This window comes from Protomyctophum parallelum (genome assembly GCF_964188405.1).
Source record: "Protomyctophum parallelum genome assembly, chromosome: 5".
NCBI lineage: Eukaryota > Metazoa > Chordata > Actinopteri > Myctophiformes > Myctophidae > Protomyctophum > Protomyctophum parallelum.
This window is the reverse complement of record NC_139702.1, coordinates 17,511,227-17,532,183: the sequence shown is the minus strand read 5'-3', so window position 1 is coordinate 17,532,183 and position 20,957 is coordinate 17,511,227. Positions and strand designations below refer to the sequence as shown.

Sequence of the window (20,957 nt, the reverse complement as noted above, 5' to 3'; positions counted from 1 at the left end):
GCTATAAACACAACACCAGATATATAGCTAGATAGCTATAAACACAACACCAGATATATAGCTAGATAGCTATAAACACAACACCAGATATATAGATAGATAGCTATAAACACAACACCAGATATATAGCTAGATAGCTATGAACACAACACCAGATATATAGATAGATAGCTATAAAAACAACACCAGATATATAGATAGATAGCTATAAACACAACACCAGATATATAGCTAGATAGCTATAAACACAACACCAGATATATAGATAGATAGCTATAAACACAACACCAGATATATAGATAGATAGATAGCTATAAACACAACACCAGATATATATCTAGATAGCTATAAACACAACACCAAATATATAGATAGATAGCTATAAACACAACACCAGATATATAGATAGATAGCTATAAACACAACACCAGATATATAGATAGATAGATAGCTATAAACACAACACCAGATATATATCTAGATAGCTATAAACACAACACCAGATATATAGATAGATAGCTATAAACACAACACCAGATATATAGATAGATAGCTATAAACACAACACCAGATATATAGATAGATAGCTATAAACACAACACCAGATATATAGATAGATATGTTGTGATGTCCTTCCTTTATGTTGGGGTCTCCAATTCGAGCCACTTGTGTTTCTTATATACTTTGTTTGGAGACCGCAACAATAGCTATAAACACAACACCAGATATATAGCTAGATAGCTATAAACACAACATGAGATCACGACACTGGTATCTGTATTCGGTATCGGCAAACACAGAAATGGCGGTATCGGGATCGGGACATCCCTATTAGTTGTAGGTGGACGGGCAATCGATTGCGACGGAATCAGATGAACCCATTCTGACCTGAGATCAGATTCATACGAGGTTTCCACCGGACACACACTGGTCTGATGAACCCATTCTGACCTGAGATCAGATTCTAAAAATGTCAGTCATTCTTCGATTTTTCAAACATAGCAGACCTACAAGCTCGTAGCGCGCCACTCGGTGGCGCGCTACGAGCTTGTAGATCTGCTATTTTTCAATAGCTAAAGCATAGCATGATGCTAACACCAAAATGGGTTCCCATTCAGAATGGGTTAATCTGGTGAAACAATAATTCAGAGTGGGGGACAATATGCAGCATATTATAAAATAATTGACAGAAATGACGCCCTTCTTTTGCTCACTAAAAAAGTATAACAGCTTTTTTTCTTTTCAGAGAGAAAAGCACAAGAATATTATTTACAATGTCTTGTATATATATAATATTCCGTGGGTATACGTTTATCCGTGTGCGTGCGTGCATGCGTGCGTGTGTGTGTGTGTGTGTGTGTGTGTGTGTGTGTGTGTGTGTGTGTGTGTGTGCGTGCGTGTGTGTGGCTGTGCGTGTGCTTGTGAGTGTGTGTGTGTATGCTGTTCCCGATGGTAGCAACTCTTGATCATGAAATCCACAGACAGGCATAATGTCCATTATGTAATGTAATGTATTGCACTTGGGAAAAGTGTAGGCTAAATGCGTGCGTGCGTGCTTGTACGCATGGGTGCTTGTATGCGTGGGTGGGTGCTTGTATGCGGTGGGTTTGTGCACGTGCACGTGCACGTGTGTTTATAAGAAAAGACAGACACGGGGGGGGGGGGGGGGGAAACTTCTGTCGTCCAGCTTGACTGATCAAACGGAAAATTGGAAAGCAATTTGTGTAGAAAACGTTAGGCAGCAGATCCGCCGTTTTCTCCTGCAAATTTATTCCACCAATTACTCATCAGGACGACGAGACACATCTCTCCTGTTTGTTTCCTATAACCCATTCTGACCTGAGATCAGATTCTACAAATGTCTTCTACATCCTGACAGTTTACCATTCTGACCTGAGATCAGATTCTACAAATGTCTTCTATACATCCTGACAGTTTACCATTCTGACCCGAGATCAGATTCTACAAATGTCTTCTAAATCCTGACAGTTTACCATTCTGACCTGAGATCAGATTCTAAAAATGTCTTCTACATCCTGACAGTTTACCATTCTGACCTGAGATCAGATTCTAAAATGTCTTCTACATCCTGACAGTTTTCTGAAAAAGCTATGTTTCGAAATTCTTTGATTTTTCAAAAAATAGCAGACCTACAAGCTCGTAGCGCACCACTCGTTGGCGCGCTATGAGCTTGTAGATCTGCTATTTTTCAATAGCTATAGCATAATGCTAACACCAAAAGGGGTTCCCGCCCAGAATGGGCTAAGCCTGAGTGACCAGACGGCGTTCTATTTCTTCTCCGCTCCGGTGATATTGTTTTCTTATTGCCTATTAACCCGTTCTGACCGGAGAACACCCTTTAGGGTCCTATATAAAGCATTATGGGATACTTATAGCTATTGGAAAAATACAGTAGCAGATCTACAAGCTCATAGCGCGGCACCGAGTGGCGCGCTACGAGCTTGTAGGTCTGGTATTTTTGAAAAATCATGAATATGTGGTGCAAAGCTTTGAATATATAAATACTCTTTCAGAGAAGAACGTTTTTTAACTAAAATCTTTGCTTCTGGGAGGTGGGGGTCCCTGAAACAACACATTTTCAGATGGGGGGGGGGGGTCAGCGGCCAATTTCATATATTTTGGGGGGTCCCTGACATGAAATATTGAGAACCACCGATATAGAAACATGAGGTTTTTCAGAAAAAAATACATTTAAAAAAAAAAGACGTCAGGCGAAATGGGTTAACCCGCTCTGACCCGGGAGAACACCCTTTAGGTGTCCTATATAAGCATTATGTTATACTTATAGCTATTGGAAAAATAGCAGATCTACAAGCTCATAGCGCGGTACGAGCTTGTAGATCAGCTATTCTTTGAAAGTAATCGTGAAAGTGTGGCGGAAATCTTCTATTCTTTCAGAGCGAACATCTTATAGCTTCTGGGGGGGGGGGGGGGGGGGGGGGGGGTTCAGATCGGGGTAGGAGGCCAAATACATGTAATGTTTTAGGGGTCCTCGACATGAGATAGTTTGAGCACCACTGACACATAGAAACATAGGGTTTTTTTTCAGAAAACTGTTAGGATTTAGAGCTCAGGTCTAAATGGATTAAAAATAAAGTGTGCATCGCAGGAAGAACACAACAGTGATGATAAAAGATATATTATAATATGGAAAATCACCGCAAGCAGGAACGTTGACAGCTGCCAGTTATGTTTTTAGTTATTTATTCTCTGTGTTTCTTCCTGTTCATTTAATGTAGCTGCATTACATCCAACTAGACTGTATATACAGTATGCTGTTGAATAAATTGGACCCATTTTGGGCGGGAACCCCTTTAGGTGTTAGCATTATGTTATGCTTTAGCTATTGAAAAATAGCAGATCTACAAGCTCGTAACGCGGCACTCGGTGCCGCCATATTGCAGATACGCCTCTAATATTAACGCTTCTAAAGAGAGATCAGATGTGACATCGCGAGGTAGTATTAAATGGAACATTAATATACCTCCCGTTTTTTGGGGGGAAGGCAGGGCTTTTCAGAGTAAAACCTGCTTCCTCTGCGCCTTTATTCTGAAAAATGTCCACGTCAAAAGTAGCATACAATGCATTAACCCATTCTGCGCGGGAACCCATTTTGGTGTTAGCACTATGTTATGCTTTAGCTATTGAAAAATAGCAGACCTACAAGCTCATAGCGCGCCACCGAGTGGCGCGCTACGAGCTTGTAGGTCTGCTATTTTTGAAAAATCGAAGAACGACTGTGACATTTTTTTAATCTGATCTCAGGTCAGAATGGGTTCATCAGACCAGTGTGTTGTCCAGTGGAAACCTCGTATGAATCTGATCTCAGGTCAGAATGCATTAAATCTATGGTATATGAGGTCGTGTGCAAAGCGTGCATATACTCAGAGAGTACAGGACGCCCCCTATAGGGCACCTTGGATATTTAACATCATGTCCTGTGTCTTCTATAAAAGCACTAATTGATAGAACTACCGTTCTATCAATTCACCAACACGGCCAGCTACTCAAAGTGTCCCTGTAGCCGTCTCTCTCAACCTCTGTTGAAAATAATAAAGATGAGATGACAGAACGTCCACTCTGTTAAGCACACGGTCGATGGTTCTCGGTCAGGTAGGGACCGCTCGTACGCAACGCTTGATGGAAATTGATCGTGGGGAAACTATTCAAACGGAATACAAAGTGGCCAATGTTTTGACACACCACAAGAAATACGATAATGAATTGCATTTTCATAGCGCTTTTCCAAGTGCTCAAAGCGCTTTATAACGGTTCATTCATTCATACATTGGGAGGTGAAGGTCCATTCATTCATACATTGGGAGGTGAAGGTCCATTGATTCATACATTGGGAGGTGAAGGTCCATTCATTCATACATTGGGAGGTGAAGGTTCATTCATTCATACGTTGGGAGGTGAAGGTTCATTCATTCATACATTGGGAGGTGAAGGTTCATTCATTCATACGTTGGGAGGTGAAGGTTCATTCATTCATACATTGGGAGGTGAAGGTTCATTCATTCATACGTTGGGAGGTGAAGGTTCATTCATTCATACGTTGGGAGGTGAAGGTTCATTCATTCATACATTGGGAGGTGAAGGTTCATTCATTCATACATTGGGAGGTGAAGGTTCATTCATTCATACATTTGGAGGTGAAGGTTCATTCATTGATACATTGGGAGGTGAAGGTCCATTCATTCATACATTGGGAGGTGAAGGTTCATTCATTCATACGTTGGGAGGTGAAGGTTCATTCATTCATACATTGGGAGGTGAAGGTTCATTCATTCATACGTTGGGAGGTGAAGGTTCATTCATTCATACGTTGGGAGGTGAAGGTTCATTCATTCATACATTGGGAGGTGAAGGTTCATTCATTCATACATTGGGAGGTGAAGGTTCATTCATTCATACATTGGGAGGTGAAGGTTCATTCATTCATACATTGGGAGGTGAAGGTTCATTCATTCATACATCGGGAGGTGAAGGTTCATTCATTCATACATTGGGAGGCTCATAGCGCGCCACCGAGTGGCGCGCTATGAGCTTGTAGATCTGCTATTTTTGAAAAATCAAAGAGCGACTGACATAGAAGACATTTTTAGAATCTGATCTCAGGTCAGAATGTGTTAATATGTCTGTTTCCTAACAACGGACTGACCTTCCAGGGGGCAGTAGTAACAACGGACTGACCTTCCAGGGGGCAGTAGTAACAACGGACTGACCTTCCAGGGGGCAGTAGTAACAACAGACTGACCTTCCAGGGGGCAGTAGTAACAACAGACTGACCTTCCAGGGGGCAGTAGTAACAACAGACTGACCTTCCAGGGGGCAGTAGTAACAACAGACTGACCTTCCAGGGGGCAGTAGTAACAACAGACTGACCTTCCAGGGGGCAGTAGTAACAACAGACTGACCTTCCAGGGGGCAGTAGTAACAACAGACTGACCTTCCAGGGGGCAGTAGTAACAACGGACTGACCTTCCAGGGGGCAGTAGTAACAACGGACTGACCTTCCAGGGGGCAGTAGTAACAACAGACTGACCTACCAGGGGGCAGTAGTAACAACAGACTGACCTTCCAGGGGGCAGTAGTAACAACAGACTGACCTTCCAGGGGGCAGTAGTAACAACAGACTGACCTTCCAGGGGGCAGTAGTAACAACAGACTGACCTTCCAGGGGGCAGTAGTAACAACAGACTGACCTTCCAGGGGGCAGTAGTGAGTAACAACAGACTGACCTTCCAGGGGGCAGTAGTAACAACGGACTGACCTTCCAGGGGGCAGTAGTAACAACGGACTGACCTTCCAGGGGGCAGTAGTAACAACGGACTGACCTTCCAGGGGGCAGTAGTAACAACAGACTGACCTTCCAGGGGGCAGTAGTAACAACAGACTGACCTTCCAGGGGGCAGTAGTAACAACGGACTGACCTTCCAGGGGGCAGTAGTAACAACGGACTGACCTTCCAGGGGGCAGTAGTAACAACAGACTGACCTTCCAGGGGGCAGTAGTAACAACAGACTGACCTTCCAGGGGGCAGTAGTGAGTAACAACAGACTGACCTTCCAGGGGGCAGTAGCGAGTAACAACAGACTGACCTTCCAGGGGGCAGTAGTGAGTAACAACAGACTGACCTTCCAGGGGGCAGTAGTGAGTAACAACAGACTGACCTTCCAGGGGGCAGTAGTGAGTAACAACAGACTGACCTTCCAGGGGGCAGTAGCGAGGGGGACTGACCTTCCAGGGGGCAGTAGCGAGGGGGACTGACCTTCCAGGGGGCAGTAGCGAGTAACAACAGACTGACCTTCCAGGGGGCAGTAGTGAGTAACAACAGACTGACCTTCCAGGGGGCAGTAGTAACAACAGACTGACCTTCCAGGGGGCAGTAGTAACAACAGACTGACCTTCCAGGGGGCAGTAGTAACAACAGACTGACCTTCCAGGGGGCAGTAGCGAGTAACAACAGACTGACCTTCCAGGGGGCAGTAGCGCGTGACCTTCTCGGGCATCAGGCGCCCGTCCCTGTGCCGGCAGTAGACCTGGGCGATCTGCTGCCGGCACTCCTTCGACTTGGCGCGCGACAGCGCCGAGATGGCCTCCTTCCCGCTGATGTCGCACGCGGGTGGCTGCTCGTAGCCGCCTCCTCCGACCTCCAGGGGCGCTGTGGCGGCGGCGGTCGCCCCAACCGGCCTCTTGTTGTGGGGGTGTTGGTGTCTGTGCTGGGTCTGGGTCTGGGTCTGGGACCGGGTCTGGGTCTGGGTCTGGGTCTGCTGGCCCTGGGAGGGAGTGAGCAGGGTTGTCTCAATTATTATTACGGAATGATCCACTAATCGCCAATTATTTTTTGTCATAATAATTGTCATAATCGTCTGTTACAATCTCTTTGGTCTATTGGCAGCTATGGTGTGATAATCCGATTGACCTTATAAAACCAGCACTGCGTGCTGCTGTGCTGAAATGCCAGTGCGCACTAAATCTACAGGTGATTTAGTCGACTAAAATGTATTTTTGCGGGCCTTGTTGCCGTCATAATTACTTATTTTACACTTGCTGAAAATAGCCGATCTACAAGCTCACAACGCGTCGCACTGCGACGCGTTGTGAGCTTGTAGATCGGCTATTTTCAGCATGCAACCTTAGTGTAAAATGACTTATACTGGATCTGTTGTCCACTAGTCCCTTCCTAACATTTTAGTCTAGTTTTTATTTGTTGACGAAATTGTCAGTATATTTAGTCTTAGTTTTAGTCACCATAGCATAGTTTTAATTTAGTTTTCATTTAGTTTTCTTCAGTGGAAAAAGGTAGTCGACGAACATTTTTCGTCTTAGTTTTAGTCGACGAAAACAACACTCCTGTCAATCGCCTAGCGCGGCCCTCTTCATAATAAATACATACATGTAGGCTATATACACAATACACAAATGACACAATTGCTATTTTTATTATAATAACATTCTTAGAAAAAAAAGGGGAAAAAAATAAAGAAAAAATCAGGGATCAGCCCGAGGCTCAGTGATTCTTTGAGAAGCGTTTGATAACAGCTTGTTTGAGACCTTTACCGCAGCGCTGTCCAAACCAGATCCTAGTCATTTCCCCAGTCTCATTCTGTCTCATTCTGAAGGGGTAAAAAAAAAGGCACCCGGGTAATAAAGGAATGCGACAATTAACCCTCTAAGACCCGCATTAATTTCTACTTGCAAAAAAATGATTTCAACCTTACTATTACTTTGTACTACTAGGACTAAGACTAAAAAATATGTTAAAAAAAAAAAAAAAAAAGAAAAGTTTGATGAAAAATGTATAATAATGATATAATAAATTAATCATTTACATTTGGGGGATATCTTTCACAATAATGAATAAAACATGTTCTAGACATTCTAATGATAACAAAATAACATATATTACAATTATTGTACCTACTTTTATTAGGGTTAAAGGTCAAAAGTCTTCAAAATGTTTGGAACGTGAGACGTTATATTTTTCTGCTGCTCTTCAATAAGGTTCATTTTGTTAAAGAGTTCACGATGCAATTACAAACCAGGTGGATTACTAACGCCAGACAACCAGACTTATCCTGGATCTTTTGTCCCTTCCTAACATTTTAGTCTAGTTTTTATTTGTTGACGAAATTGTCAGTATATTTAGTCTTAGTTTTAGTCAACATATAGCTTAGTTTTCCTTTAGTTTCCATTTAGTTTTCGTCAGTGGAAAAAAGGTAGTCGATGAACGTTTTTCGTCTTAGTTTTAATCGACGAAAACAACAAGAGAATAAGAGATCCAGTATAAGTCATTTTACATTTGTTTGCATGCTAAAAATAGCCGATCTAAAAGCTTGTAGATCGGTTATTTTCAGCAAGTGTAAAACAGCCATTATGACGCCATCAAGGCCCACCAAAATAGATTTTAGTCGACTAAATCAACTGTAGATTTAGTCGACTAAAACTAGACTAAACACTAAAACATCCCAGGTGACAAAAATGTGACTAAAACTAAATAAATACTATTCAAGAGACTATGACTAAAACTACAATAAAAATGTGACTAAAACTAAATAAATACTATTCAAGAGACTATGACTAAAACTAAAATAAAAATGTGACTAAAACTAAATAAATACTATTCAAGAGACTATGATTAATCAGACACAGTGTGTGTCCAGTGGAAACCTCGTATGAATCTGATCTCAGGTCAGAATGGGTTAATCAGACCAGTGTGTGTCCAGTGGAAACCTCGTATGAATCTGATCTCAGGTCAGAATGGGTTCAAACTAAAATAAAAATGTGCTGCCAAAAACAACGCTGATATAACCCCACCCCCCCTTATACCTGTGAGGTTCGGTGATGTTGCCGCGTGGCTCCCACATGGCGTTGATAGGGGGTGCCGTTGCTGTTGTTATTGTTATTAGCGACTACCAGCGGCTGGCGCGCCACAGCTAGCACCTCGTTGGAACCGCGGCCCGCCTGCTGGGCGCCGAGGGCATTCTCCTGCAGGCGCTGCTCCCGCTGATCCCGCCCCCGCTGCTGCTGCTTGCTGCTGGCGCCCCCTAGCGACTGCCGCTGGGGCTGCGAGCGGGCGCCGAAGTTGCTGTTGTCTATGTTGTTGTTGTCAAAGTCTTTGGGCACCGAGTTCTCATTGTTGTTGTTGTTGTGGCTGCTCTGGTCCGGTCTGGGACCACCAGAGTCCAGTCTGTTGGGTCCACTCTGGTCCACTCTGGGTCTCTCCTGGTTCTGGATCTGGTTCTGCTGGTCCAGTCTGGGTTTCTCCTTGGGCCGATGCGAGTGGTACCCGTCCTGGGGAGAGAGAGGAGAGAAGACAGAAACACCGTCAGCTTCACCGTCACTATTTTGTAGAATTTTGGAAGCTTTACACCGCTCCAGGCGGTTCGGTCAAGAACAACAGAGCACTTTTAGGGTTTAGGGTTTGGGTTTAGGGTTAGGTTGGTTAGGGTTTAGGGTTTGGATTTAGGGTTTTAATGAAGAACGTTGAGTTGTACAGAAAGCATGCGTGTGTGTGGTTCTGCAAACACACAAAAAAAACATAAACATAAAATTACAATAATTTCCATCAACAAAATACAACTGGCTAAAAATACAAACATCACCTGCCTAAAAACATGCACACATTTCCAAACACTTTTACAACAGCACATAAAGACATCAGTGCTCGCAACAAGGAGACGCACACGCTGCTGTGGTCTGTACAGAATGAGCAGAGAACTAGGCTTGACAAACTGAGTGTGCTGTGCTGATTGCAGGGTGGAAAGATACAGGTGCTCACTAATTGACAATACAGCAGTGATAGGCTAGGGTCAATTTGCCCTCTGCCAGCCAACAGTTCTTAATCAGACCAGTGTGTGTCCAGTGGAAACCTCGTATGAATCTGATCTCAGGTCAGAATGGGTTAATCAGACCAGTGTGTGTCCAGTGGAAACCTCGTATGAATCTGATCTCATGTCAGAATGGGTTAATCAGACCAGTGTGTGTCCAGTGGAAACCTCGTATGAATCTGATCTCAGGTCAGAATGGGTTAATTGAGGAGGTCAGCATCAGCATGACCTCATCTCAGTACTTGAGTATATTTGAGCTGGCCTTTTTCACTGTCACCGTTTTACAGGTAAAGACGTGGAGGTGAAATCGTGTCGTTTTTCAAGAAAAAAAACATGTGAAGTGAGGGGGGGGGGGGGGGTACATCATCATACGCCATCATGTTTCGGCCAATCACGATTGGCATCCTCACTTTCCTGTCCCTCCCCTTCCTAAACTCAGCTATTATTGTAGATTTTTCCGTCCGTCACAAACATTAAATTCACATTTTGACAATGAATGGAGAATTCACGTCACATAATCTGATTTGTATCCTCAATACCATGATGGTACACACAAAGCCACAGGAAGCTAGCTGGCTATAGGAGGGGGCTAGCACCCCTCAAAACGACAGACAGACAGACAGACAGACAGACAGACAGAAAAGTAAAGTGCTTCCCCTCACGTCCCGTATATGGAAAACCTATCGCTATCGGTGAGACAACAGGAAATCACCAGTGAGTAAGGTATGTATACGTATATTAGAAGAACAGGATCACCAGTGAGTGAGTGAGATATATATATATATATATATATATATATACGTATATTAGGCCTATATTATCGAATGAGGGGATTTAGCGCATCATGGGCTCCCGCTTAAACTTATTGGCTGCGTGCCTGTGATGCGCAGCCAAGTGCAAAATGGCGGATTATAACCATCGGCGCGGCAGGCACACGCGCGGGCGGCCTGCTAGCGACCGCGTGCGGAGCCGTGATCCGTGAAATGAAGGGAGTTTATGTTATTTACGCCGCGGTGGACAATCAGGAGTGTTGCTTTAACCTCTGGAACACCTCATAGCTTTTAAGCCATTCTGACCTGAGATCAGATTCATACGAGGTTTCCACTGGACACACACTGGTCTGATTAACCACTCTGACCATTATTTTTATGCTTTAGTTTAGCTAAAACTAGCTAAAGTCTAACTATAGTCTCACTCTCTGGAACAACATATTTTCAGATGGGGGTCGGCGGACCAATTACTGTCCGTGTCGATCTCCAAGCTCGTAGCCCGCCACCGAGTGGCGCGTTACGAGCTTGTAGATCTGCTGTTTTTGAAAAATCGTTAAAATGTGCCTGCATGGGTTAACACAGAGAGTGTGTGTACTCGGGATGAACCCGTAAGGGTCTCAGGATGGACCCGAAAGGGTCTCAGGATGGATGGACCCGTAAGGGTCTCAGGATGGACCCGTAAGGGTCTCAGGATGGACCCGTAAGGGTCTCAGGATGGATGGACCCGTAAGGGTCTCAGGATGGACCCGTAAGGGTCTCAGGATGGACCCGTAAGGGTCTCAGGATGGACCCGTAAGGGTCTCAGGATGGACCCGTAAGGGTCTCAGGATGGACCCGTAAGGGTCTCAGGATGGACCTGTAAGGGTCTCAGGATGGATGGACCCGTAACGCCAGGGCTCCACTGGGCGCGTCGCGTCTCCGTCGCGTCCTGCTCGTGTCATGACAACGTCAACGTCACGCTAGAGGTGCTCCACCGCGGGCATTTGAAAACTGCGCGTCAGCAACATTCTTTTATGTTGCTGTCAACGCGTGCGTGCGTCAAAAAACGAACCGGGGCAATTCTTTTGTCACCGAACGCAGCACAACGCAACGCAATGCGGGCAGTGGAGCCACCCTCCATTGATTAAAAGGGCACATTCCCGAGGTTGACGGAGACGCGACGCAGACGCGACGCAGACGCGCCCAGTGGAGCCCTGGAGTAAGGGTCTCAGGATGGATGGACCCGTAAGGGTCTCAGGATGGACCCGTAAGGGTCTCAGGATGGATGGACCCGTAAGGGTCTCAGGATGGACCCCTAAGGGTCTCAGGATGGATGGGTTGGGGGTCTCTGTGCCATCATCAGATTAGCCCCCCCCCCCCCGTTTCAATTAACTTCTCCCTCCAACGGGGGGGGGGGGGGGTTCTGTAAACACATTATACCAAAAGAGGGACCGGCATGTCTGTGAAGTGGTTTGTGTGTCCGCGCGCATGAGTGTGTATATGCGTGGCGCGTGTGCCGTGCATGTGCTGTGTGTGTGTTGTGTGTGCTGTGTGTGTGTCGTGCGTGCGGTTGTGCGTGCGTGCGTGAGTGCGTGCGTGCTGTGAGACCCACAACAGAGTGAGATGTTAACAGAGAACCAGAGAAAATGTTGTTCCACCTCCAAGAGCTGCTATCACCCTCTGTGCACACACACACACACACACACACACACACACACACACACACGGACACAGACAGCTGTTATCAACCTCTCCTCTCTGCAAACACCTTGTAGCTGTGTGTACAATTATAGTCTGGAGACGGCTCCCTGGCTGGCCTGACCCACACGCGCACGCGCGCACGCACGCACGCACGCGCGCGCGCGCGCGCGTGCACACACACACACACACACACACACACACACACACACACACACACACACACACACACACACACACACACACACACACACACACACACACACACACACACACACACACACACACACACACACACACACACACACACACGGACAGAGAGAGAGAGAAGACGAGAGAGGTGCAGAGGGTGTGATAAAAAAACCGAGGTAAGACAGAGAGAGAGAAGGAGAGACAGAATGAGCAATATTCTCCCAGTCAAAGACACGCTCTGTAGACGCTCTGATGCTCACAACGCTATATTTCTTTATTTCTTTCCTCCCCAACATCTCTGTCTTATTCTGGACGGGAAACTGCACCTTTTGGTGTTGTAATCAGACCAGTGTGTGTCCAGTGGAAACCTCGTATGAATCTGATCTCAGGTCAGAATGGGTTAATCAGACCAGTGTGTGTCCAGTGGAAACCTCGTATGAATCTGATCTCAGGTCAGAATGTGTTAAAGCCTTATGATGATCTACAAGCTCATAATAATAGCACGGTAGCTTGAAGTCAGAAATGGTGAAAATGTGGTGCAAATCTGTGAATAATATATACAGTATATTCTCTCAGAGCAAAATGTTTTTAACTGGTATCTTTGCTTCTGGGGGAGGGAGGGGTGCCTGCTGGAAGGAACAACATATTTTCAGATAGGGGGTCCGATACAGATAATTTTTGCAGGTCATTGACATTAAATAGTTTGAGAACCGCTGACATAGACATCAGAAAACTGTGGGTTGTTCAACCCTCCAGGCTGTCTGTCTGTCTGTCTGTCTGTCTGTCCCTCTCTCTCTGCTGCCATGGCGTCTCTCCTACTAATATCTCCTTCTCTTCCTCCTCTCAGTGTCACGATCAGCAGGAGATAGAACCCAAGCGCAGAGAGTTCAAATTAACTTATTTATTAAATCCAAACAACGGAAAAGCTTTACACAGAAGTTACAAAGGTTGCAAGCAAAAACACAGGGAGGGAAAAGCTAAACTGTTCAAACTTAAAGCAGGGACGCAAAACAGTTCAAAGAGTCCAAAAAAGCCAACCTTACACGAAGCGTTTAATGTCCAAAATACCAAAAGGCACACGACGAAGACAGAACTACAAGGAAAACATCTCGGGAACAGAGAGTGTATGTACTGGAACAGAGTGTATGTACTGGAACAGAGTGTATGTACTGGAACAGAGTGTATGTACTGGAACATAGTGTATGTACTGGAACAGAGTGTATGTACTGGAACAGAGTGTATGCACTGGAACAGAGTGTATGTAATGGAACAGAGTGTATGTACTGGAACAGAGTGTATGTACTGGAACAGAGTGTATGTACTGGAACAGAGTGTATGTACTGGAACAGAGTGCATGTACTGGAACAGAGTGCATGTACTGGAACAGAGTGTATGTACTGGAACAGAGTGTATGTACTGGAACAGAGTGTATGTACTGGAACAGAGTGTATGTACTGGAACAGAGTGTATGTACTGGAACAGAGTGTATGTACTGGAACAGAGTGTATGTACTGGAACAGAGTGTATGTACTGGAACAGAGTGTATGTACTGGAACAGAGTGTATGTACTGGAACAGAGTGTATGCACTGGAACAGAGTGTATGTACTGGAACAGAGTGTGTGTACTGGAACAGAGTGTATGTACTGTAACAGAGTGTATGCACTGGAACAGAGTGTATGTACTGGAACAGAGTGTATGTACTGGAACAGAGTGTATGCACTGGAACAGAGTGTATGTACTGGAACAGAGTGTGTGTACTGGAACAGAGTGTATGTACTGGAACAGAGTGTATGTACTGGAACAGAGTGTATGTACTGGAACAGAGTGTATGTAATGGAACAGAGTGTATGTAATGGAACAGAGTGTATGTACTGGCAGTGTCTGTGTGGAATGAGTCCAGTCTTATATGGGGAGCAGGATGATTGGAGAAGTGTCCTCAGGTGTGAAAGTGATCCTGCGTGTAATCCTGCGTGTATAACAACGTCTTAGACGACTGATCACCTTAAAACACACACAAATCCCTATATATGCGCTTCCAGCGCATAACCCATTTAAAACATTCTGACCTGAGATCAGATTCATATGAGGCTTCCACTGGACACACACTGGTCTGATTAACCCTTGGAATGCCAGTCCCAATTTTTTTGTTTGGGTAACAAATTGGCATATTTTTAATTCATCGTTTTAACATACAAGAAAGATCTGGTGGATTGAAGAGATGTTTTTTTTTTCTTCATTCATTGCAAATGTATTCTCTCGATTCGCCACCAGATGGCGGGAAAGCACCATGATGCTGATTTTGGCCAAAATAGACGAATCTTCCTAAGTCACTTCCGGTTGAACGATCAACAACATCCTGTAGTATTTTGACCCTAGTCAATAGCTTGGCTGGTCCGGATTGCTAAGCTAATGCTATATTTTTCATAACTAAGTCAAATTAACCTCAAATCAACCCCAAAAGATCGCAAAATATCACATTTTTTACAGCGACGCACATAGAGACGGCGCGCGTGCACGATAGCGCACGATCACGCGGATTTCGGCCGTTTTTTGGTAAATTACATCCAACATTAGTGATATTAGCGAAAAAATAAATTTTTTTGCTCTTTTGACCCCGCGATAACTGATATTGATTGTCATTCCGTTTTTTCCGTTAACGGGAGGTTTAGATTTTTCGATTAATTCCGTTTTTTCCGTGAATTGTAGGCCAAGGGTTAACCCATTCTGACCTGAGATCAGATTCATATGAGGTTTCCACTGGACACACACTGGTCTGATTAACCCATTCTGACCTGAGATCAGATTCTAAAAATGTCAAGTCGTTCTTCGATTTTTCAAAAATAGCAGACCTACAAGCTCGTAGCGCGCCACTCTGTGGCGCGCTATGAGCTTGTAGATCTGCTATTTTTCAATAGCTAAAGCATAACGTGATGCTAACACCAAAAGGGGTTCCCGCACAAAATGGGTTAAACCTGAGGACTGAGGACTACAAATGCCTTCTAAATCCTGACAGTTTTCTGCCAGCCGTTCTCTTGTCAATCAAGGAACCCCTAGAATTATTATATGTAATTGCCAGCCTCCGACCCCCATCTCAAAATATGTTGTTCCAGGGACCCTCCTCCCAGAAGCAAAGATTTGAGTTGCCAGCTGCCAGCCAGCCAGCCAGCCTGCCAGCCAGCCAGCCAGCCAGCCAGCCAGCCAGCCAGCCTGCCTGCCTGCCTGCCTGCCTGCCTGCCTGCCTGCCTGCCTGCCTGCCAGCCAGCCAGCCAGCCAGCCAGCCAGCCAGCCAGCCAGCCTGCCTGCCTGCCTGCCAGCCAGCCAGCCAGCCTGCCTGCCTGCCTGCCTGCCTGCCTGCGTACACATGCACAAACGTATATGCATCCGTGTGTGCGTGCATGCTTGGGTGCGTGCGTGCGTGCGTGTGTGTTTAGTGTTTACTCTAGTGGAGGGAAACGGATACCTTCACTCTGAGCTCCGTCGTTCGGAGGACACACGAGGAGAGAAAGGAGGACACAGGACGGTGAATTGGACGAAGGGCAAAAGGCTGTCCTTTCAGACCCCGGGATCTGTGCTTTCAGACCCCGGGATCTGTATTTTCAGACCCCGGCTATACGCATGTTGTTGAAGCAAAGCACTTTAGCTGCAACAAAACACCGCTCTGCTCTGTGGCCTAAACCATGTTGGGCGGGGACCCTTTTGCTTACTATGCTTTAGCTATTGAAAAATAGCAGACCTACAAGCTACGAGCTTGTAGGTCTGCTATTTTTTTTTTAAACCACTGACATAGAAACATAGCTTTTTCAGAAAACTGTCAGGATGTAGAAGACATTTATAGGATCTGATCTCGGGTCAGAACGGGTTAAACAACGCTCACCGACTCTGACTGCTGAAGACATCCTACACTCCATCTGGCTTTAGCCGCTCATCTTATACTCCATCTGGCTTTAGCCGCTCATCTTATACTCCATCTGGCTTTAGCCGCTCATCTTATACTCCATCTGGCTTTAGCCGCTCATCTTATACTCCGTCTGGCTTTAGCCGCTCATCTTATACTCCGTCTGGCTTTAGCCGCTCATCTTATACTCCATCTGGCTTTAGCCGCTCATCTTATACTCCATCTGGCTTTAGCCGCTCATCTTATACTCCATCTGGCTTTAGCTGCTCATCTTATACTCCGTCTGGCTTTAGCCGCTCATCTTATACTCCATCTGGCTTTAGCCGCTCATCTTATACTCCATCTGGCTTACCGATACCATGTGTTGTGATCTTGTGTTGTGTTCAGACTCCTCACTCATATGTGCAGACTACATTTGACAGAGCTATAGTAGGGGCTGCCGTTGGACCTTTTTGAATTTTCGTTTTTTCATGTCATATCAAATGTAAGCAGGGAATCATAGCCTCAAATGGCACAGTTTGTACTATCATAAGCTACAGCGTGCTGCTAGCGATACTGATACCGCACTGGACACGCTAAGCCCTAAGAACATGCATTCCATAGAGAACTAAGTGTTCCACGTGTGCACACACACACACACACACACACACACACACACACACACACACACACACACACACACACACACACACACACACACACACACACACACACACACACACACACACACACACACACACACACACACACACACACACACACACACACACACACACACACAGGCCAGGGATGAGGGCTTACAGTACAGTATACGTACAGCACAAGTACAGCACCACTCACTTCAGACAGGTCTGATTCGTGAATTTGCTAAAACATAATTTTTGTTTAAAAAAAAACTAAAAACAAACATGACATGCCCTGCAGTCACTGTGCTGCATCTGTGATGTAGCACAGCTCGTAGCGCGCCACCGAGTGGCGCGCTACGAGCTTGTAGGTCTGCTATTTTTGAAAAATCGAAGAACGACTGGCATAGAAACATAGCTTTGTCAGAAAACTGTCAGGATGTAGAAGACATTTTTAGAATCTGATCTCAGGTCAGAATGGGTAAAAATAAGAATTGAACGCACAGAATATCAACACGAAGCAACTGGAAAACCTGTTAGTGGATGGAGAGAGAGAGAGAGAGACAATGGTAGTGGATGGAGAGAGAGAGAGAGGGGATTTTTGTCCAACCACGAAACGGCAACCAATGGGTGCGAAGAGGAGCGGCGCCACAACCAGGGGGGCGGGACTTGACAAAGGGGTGGATCGGTCCGACATTGAGACCAGTGTTGTTTTTGGCAGCAAATTTCTATTTTAGTTTTAGTCATAGTCTTTGGACTGAAACTTCATTTAGTTGTAGTCACATTTTAGTCACCTGGAATGTCTTAGTGTTAGTCTAGTTTTAGTCGACTAAATGTCATAAGATTTTAGTCGACTAAATCTACAGTTGATTTAGTCGACTAAAATGTATTTTGGCGGGCCTTGATGCCGTCGTAATGAGTGTTTTTACACTTGCCGATCTACAAGCTCACAGAGATCTGCTATTTTCAGCATGCAACCAAGTGTAAAATGACTTATACTGGATCTCTTGTCCACTAGTCCCTTCCTAACATTTTAGTCTAGTTTTTATTTGTCGACGAAATTGTCAGTATATTTAGTCTTAGTTTTAGTCATCATAGATTCATTTTAATTTAGTTTTAATTTAGTTTTTGCCAGTGAACAAAGGTAGTCGACGAACATCTTTCGTCTTCGACGAAAACAAGACTGATTGAGACCAAGTCTTTTGCGTCATGATGATGACGTCGCCGAAAAGTCAGAAAATACTGCAGCTTTGTGACAGTAGAGTAGTAAGGGGGGGGGGGGGGGGGGGGGGGGGGTGTAGGGGGGGGGGGGGGGGGCTGGTTGCTATGGCTACCGTAGTGTGCTAGCATAGTGAGAGGCCCTGCTCCGTTGTGGAGACAAATAGCTTCTGAGCGATCCGTCTTCTAATCCATGCAATAGCCTTCTCTCTTTCACAGGCAAAGAGCTGTTAGGAATGCTGCCGCCGCCGGTCACATGTGTGTGTGTGTGTGTGTGTGTGTGTGTGTGTGTGTGCGTGTGTGTGTGTGTGTGTGTGCATGCGTGCAAATGCATGTTGAATGAGATCTCCATAGCTTTGGTGTTGTATGTATACAGAAGCCTCTTGTGTGCCGTTTAACTAGCTAGCCCGATGCTTAAGTGATGAAAGGAGCATGTGCGATTGTGCGTGCATGTGTGTTTATGCGCGCGTGTGTGTGTGTGTGTGTGTGTGTGTGTGTGTGTGTGTGTGTGTGTGTGTGCGTGTGTGTAGAACGTTGCATGACACATAATGACCGCATATGGACCACATCCGTACAGTAACATGCATGTATACATATAATTATACAACAGGTCGTTTCCAGGAAGCAATCCGATTGGTTGAAACGGCCTTCTAGCCGTGGGTTAAACCAGCACCGTTCACCACCTAATCAGAACAAAGAATTCAGCTGCTCTGTTCTCCCAGAGCGCTAGCAAACTCGGTGGCTAGGCTATATCTAGTTTCTTGGGACACTTGTGGTCGTAGTGACTACATCTGTCATTAAGAAAATATTTATTTTCAGTGATTTTCTTAGTTTTAACCCATTCTGAACGGGAACCCATTTTGGTGTTATCATGCTATGCTTTAGCTATTGAAAAATAGCAGATCTACAAGCTCATAGCGCGCCACCGAGTGGCGCGCTACGAGCTTGTAGGTCTGCTATTTTTGAAAAATCGAAGAACGACTGACATTTTTTTAGAATCTGATCTCAGGTCAGAATGGGTTAATCAGACCAGTGTGTGTCCAGTGGAAACCTCGTATGAATCTGATCTCAGGTCAGAATGGAAAACTGTCAGGATGTAGAAGACATTTTTAGAATCTGATCTCAGGTCAGAATGGGTTAATCAGACCAGTGTGTGTCCAGTGGAAACCTCGTATGAATCTGATCTCAGGTCAGAATGGGATAACGTGATTATTGCCACTTCAGTGATGCTTGCGGAACTCTACTTCGTCTCGTTCCTTACCGCATCCCTCTCATGTAATATTCACGTTAAACCACACCCTCTCGTGTAATATTGTTTAACCCATTCTGACCTGAGATCAGATTCATACGAGGTTTCCACTGGACACACACTGGTCTGATTAACGCATTCTGACCTGAGATCAGATTCATATGAGGTTTCCACTGGACACACACTGGTCTGATGAACACATTCTGACCTGAGATCAGATTCATACGAGGTTTCCACTGGACACACACTGGTCTGATTAACCCATTCTGACCTGACAGACACTTGAAGAAAAATAAGTAAAATTAAAGAATACTGTGACAATGAAGACATCATCAGAGTACAGTACAGAGTACAGTACAGTACAGAATACTGTGACAATAAACACCTCCTCAGCTTCCAAAAAGAAGGGACAAAAAAATGTGAAAAAAATGTCAACGCCAACGAGGCTGTGATTAATTCACCGAGGCGGTATAGGCTACTGTACTTAAATAGTACCCATTTAGACCATGAGGACAGTTCTAGAAAAGTCTTCTAAATCATGAAAGTTTTCTGGAAAAAGCCATGTTTCTATGTCAGTGGTTCTCACAGGGTTAAAACCCCATGTTTCTATGTCAGTGGTTCTCACAGGGTTAAAGCCCATGTTTCTATGTCAGTGGTTCTCACAGGGTTAAAGCCCATGTTTCTATATCAGTGGTTCTCACAGGGTTAAAGCCATGTTTCTATGTCAGTGGTTCTCACAGGGTTAAACCCTATGTTTCTATGTCAGTGGTTCTCACAGGGTTAAAGCCCATGTTTCTATGTCAGTGGTTCTCACAGGGTTAAAGCCCATGTTTCTATGTCAGTGGTTCTCACAGGGTTAAACCCTATGTTTCTATGTCAGTGGTTCTCACAGGGTTAAAGCCCATGTTTCTATGTCAGTGGTTCTCACAGGGTTAAAGCCATGAAACCAAAATGGGTTCCCGTTCAGAATGGGATAAAAGATGTTCTCCACATTTCCACGATAAAAAAAAAAGAAAAAGCAGATCTACACAAGCTTGTAAACTTTAGATATACTTTGTAGATTTCTGAGAGACGATCAGTGGAGGAGAGTGAGGCAAAGTCGACCGGATTACGGTGGGCCCAGCTGAAGAAAACTGCCCCAAAACAGAGTCCGATGGCGGGGTGTGATTGCGGCCCTATATGCTCCACCTATAGGAGCCTACAGGAATAAGTCAAAGTAAGTCAAGATTTATGATTATGATTACAAAACAGTAACTATATACTTCAGCCATATATCCATTTTGGCCATTTGAAAATAGCCGATCTACACACATTTTATAATACTGTATGTTCCGGGTTGTATATATCTTTAAACTACAACTCCCAGGAGCGAGTTTACTTTGCACACGCACGTGCACACTCGCACACACACGCACGTGCACACTCGCTCACGCACGCACGCACGCAAGTAAAGTACAAATATATGATATATCTCT

General features: G+C 44.9%; 2 protein-coding genes across 2 annotated transcripts in view; one reads left to right on the top strand and one right to left on the bottom strand.

The window, feature by feature from the left end:
• The window catches only part of rps15a (ribosomal protein S15a), a 619,775-nt gene that overhangs the window by 207,093 nt on the left and 391,725 nt on the right, over positions 1–20,957 (top strand). The gene's annotated exons all lie outside the window — the stretch shown is intronic.
• LOC310858241 (xylosyltransferase 1-like) overlaps positions 1–20,957 on the bottom strand; it is a gene marked incomplete at its 3' end in the record, with an annotated part of 175,794 nt that overhangs the window by 94,884 nt on the left and 59,953 nt on the right. The window contains exons 2-3 of the mRNA XM_083764349.1: positions 8,857–9,321; positions 6,500–6,788 (exon numbers count right to left, since the gene is read on the bottom strand). Coding sequence (XP_083620475.1) covers positions 6,500–6,788; positions 8,857–9,321 — 754 coding nt within the window. The remainder of the gene's footprint in view (positions 1–6,499; positions 6,789–8,856; positions 9,322–20,957) is intronic.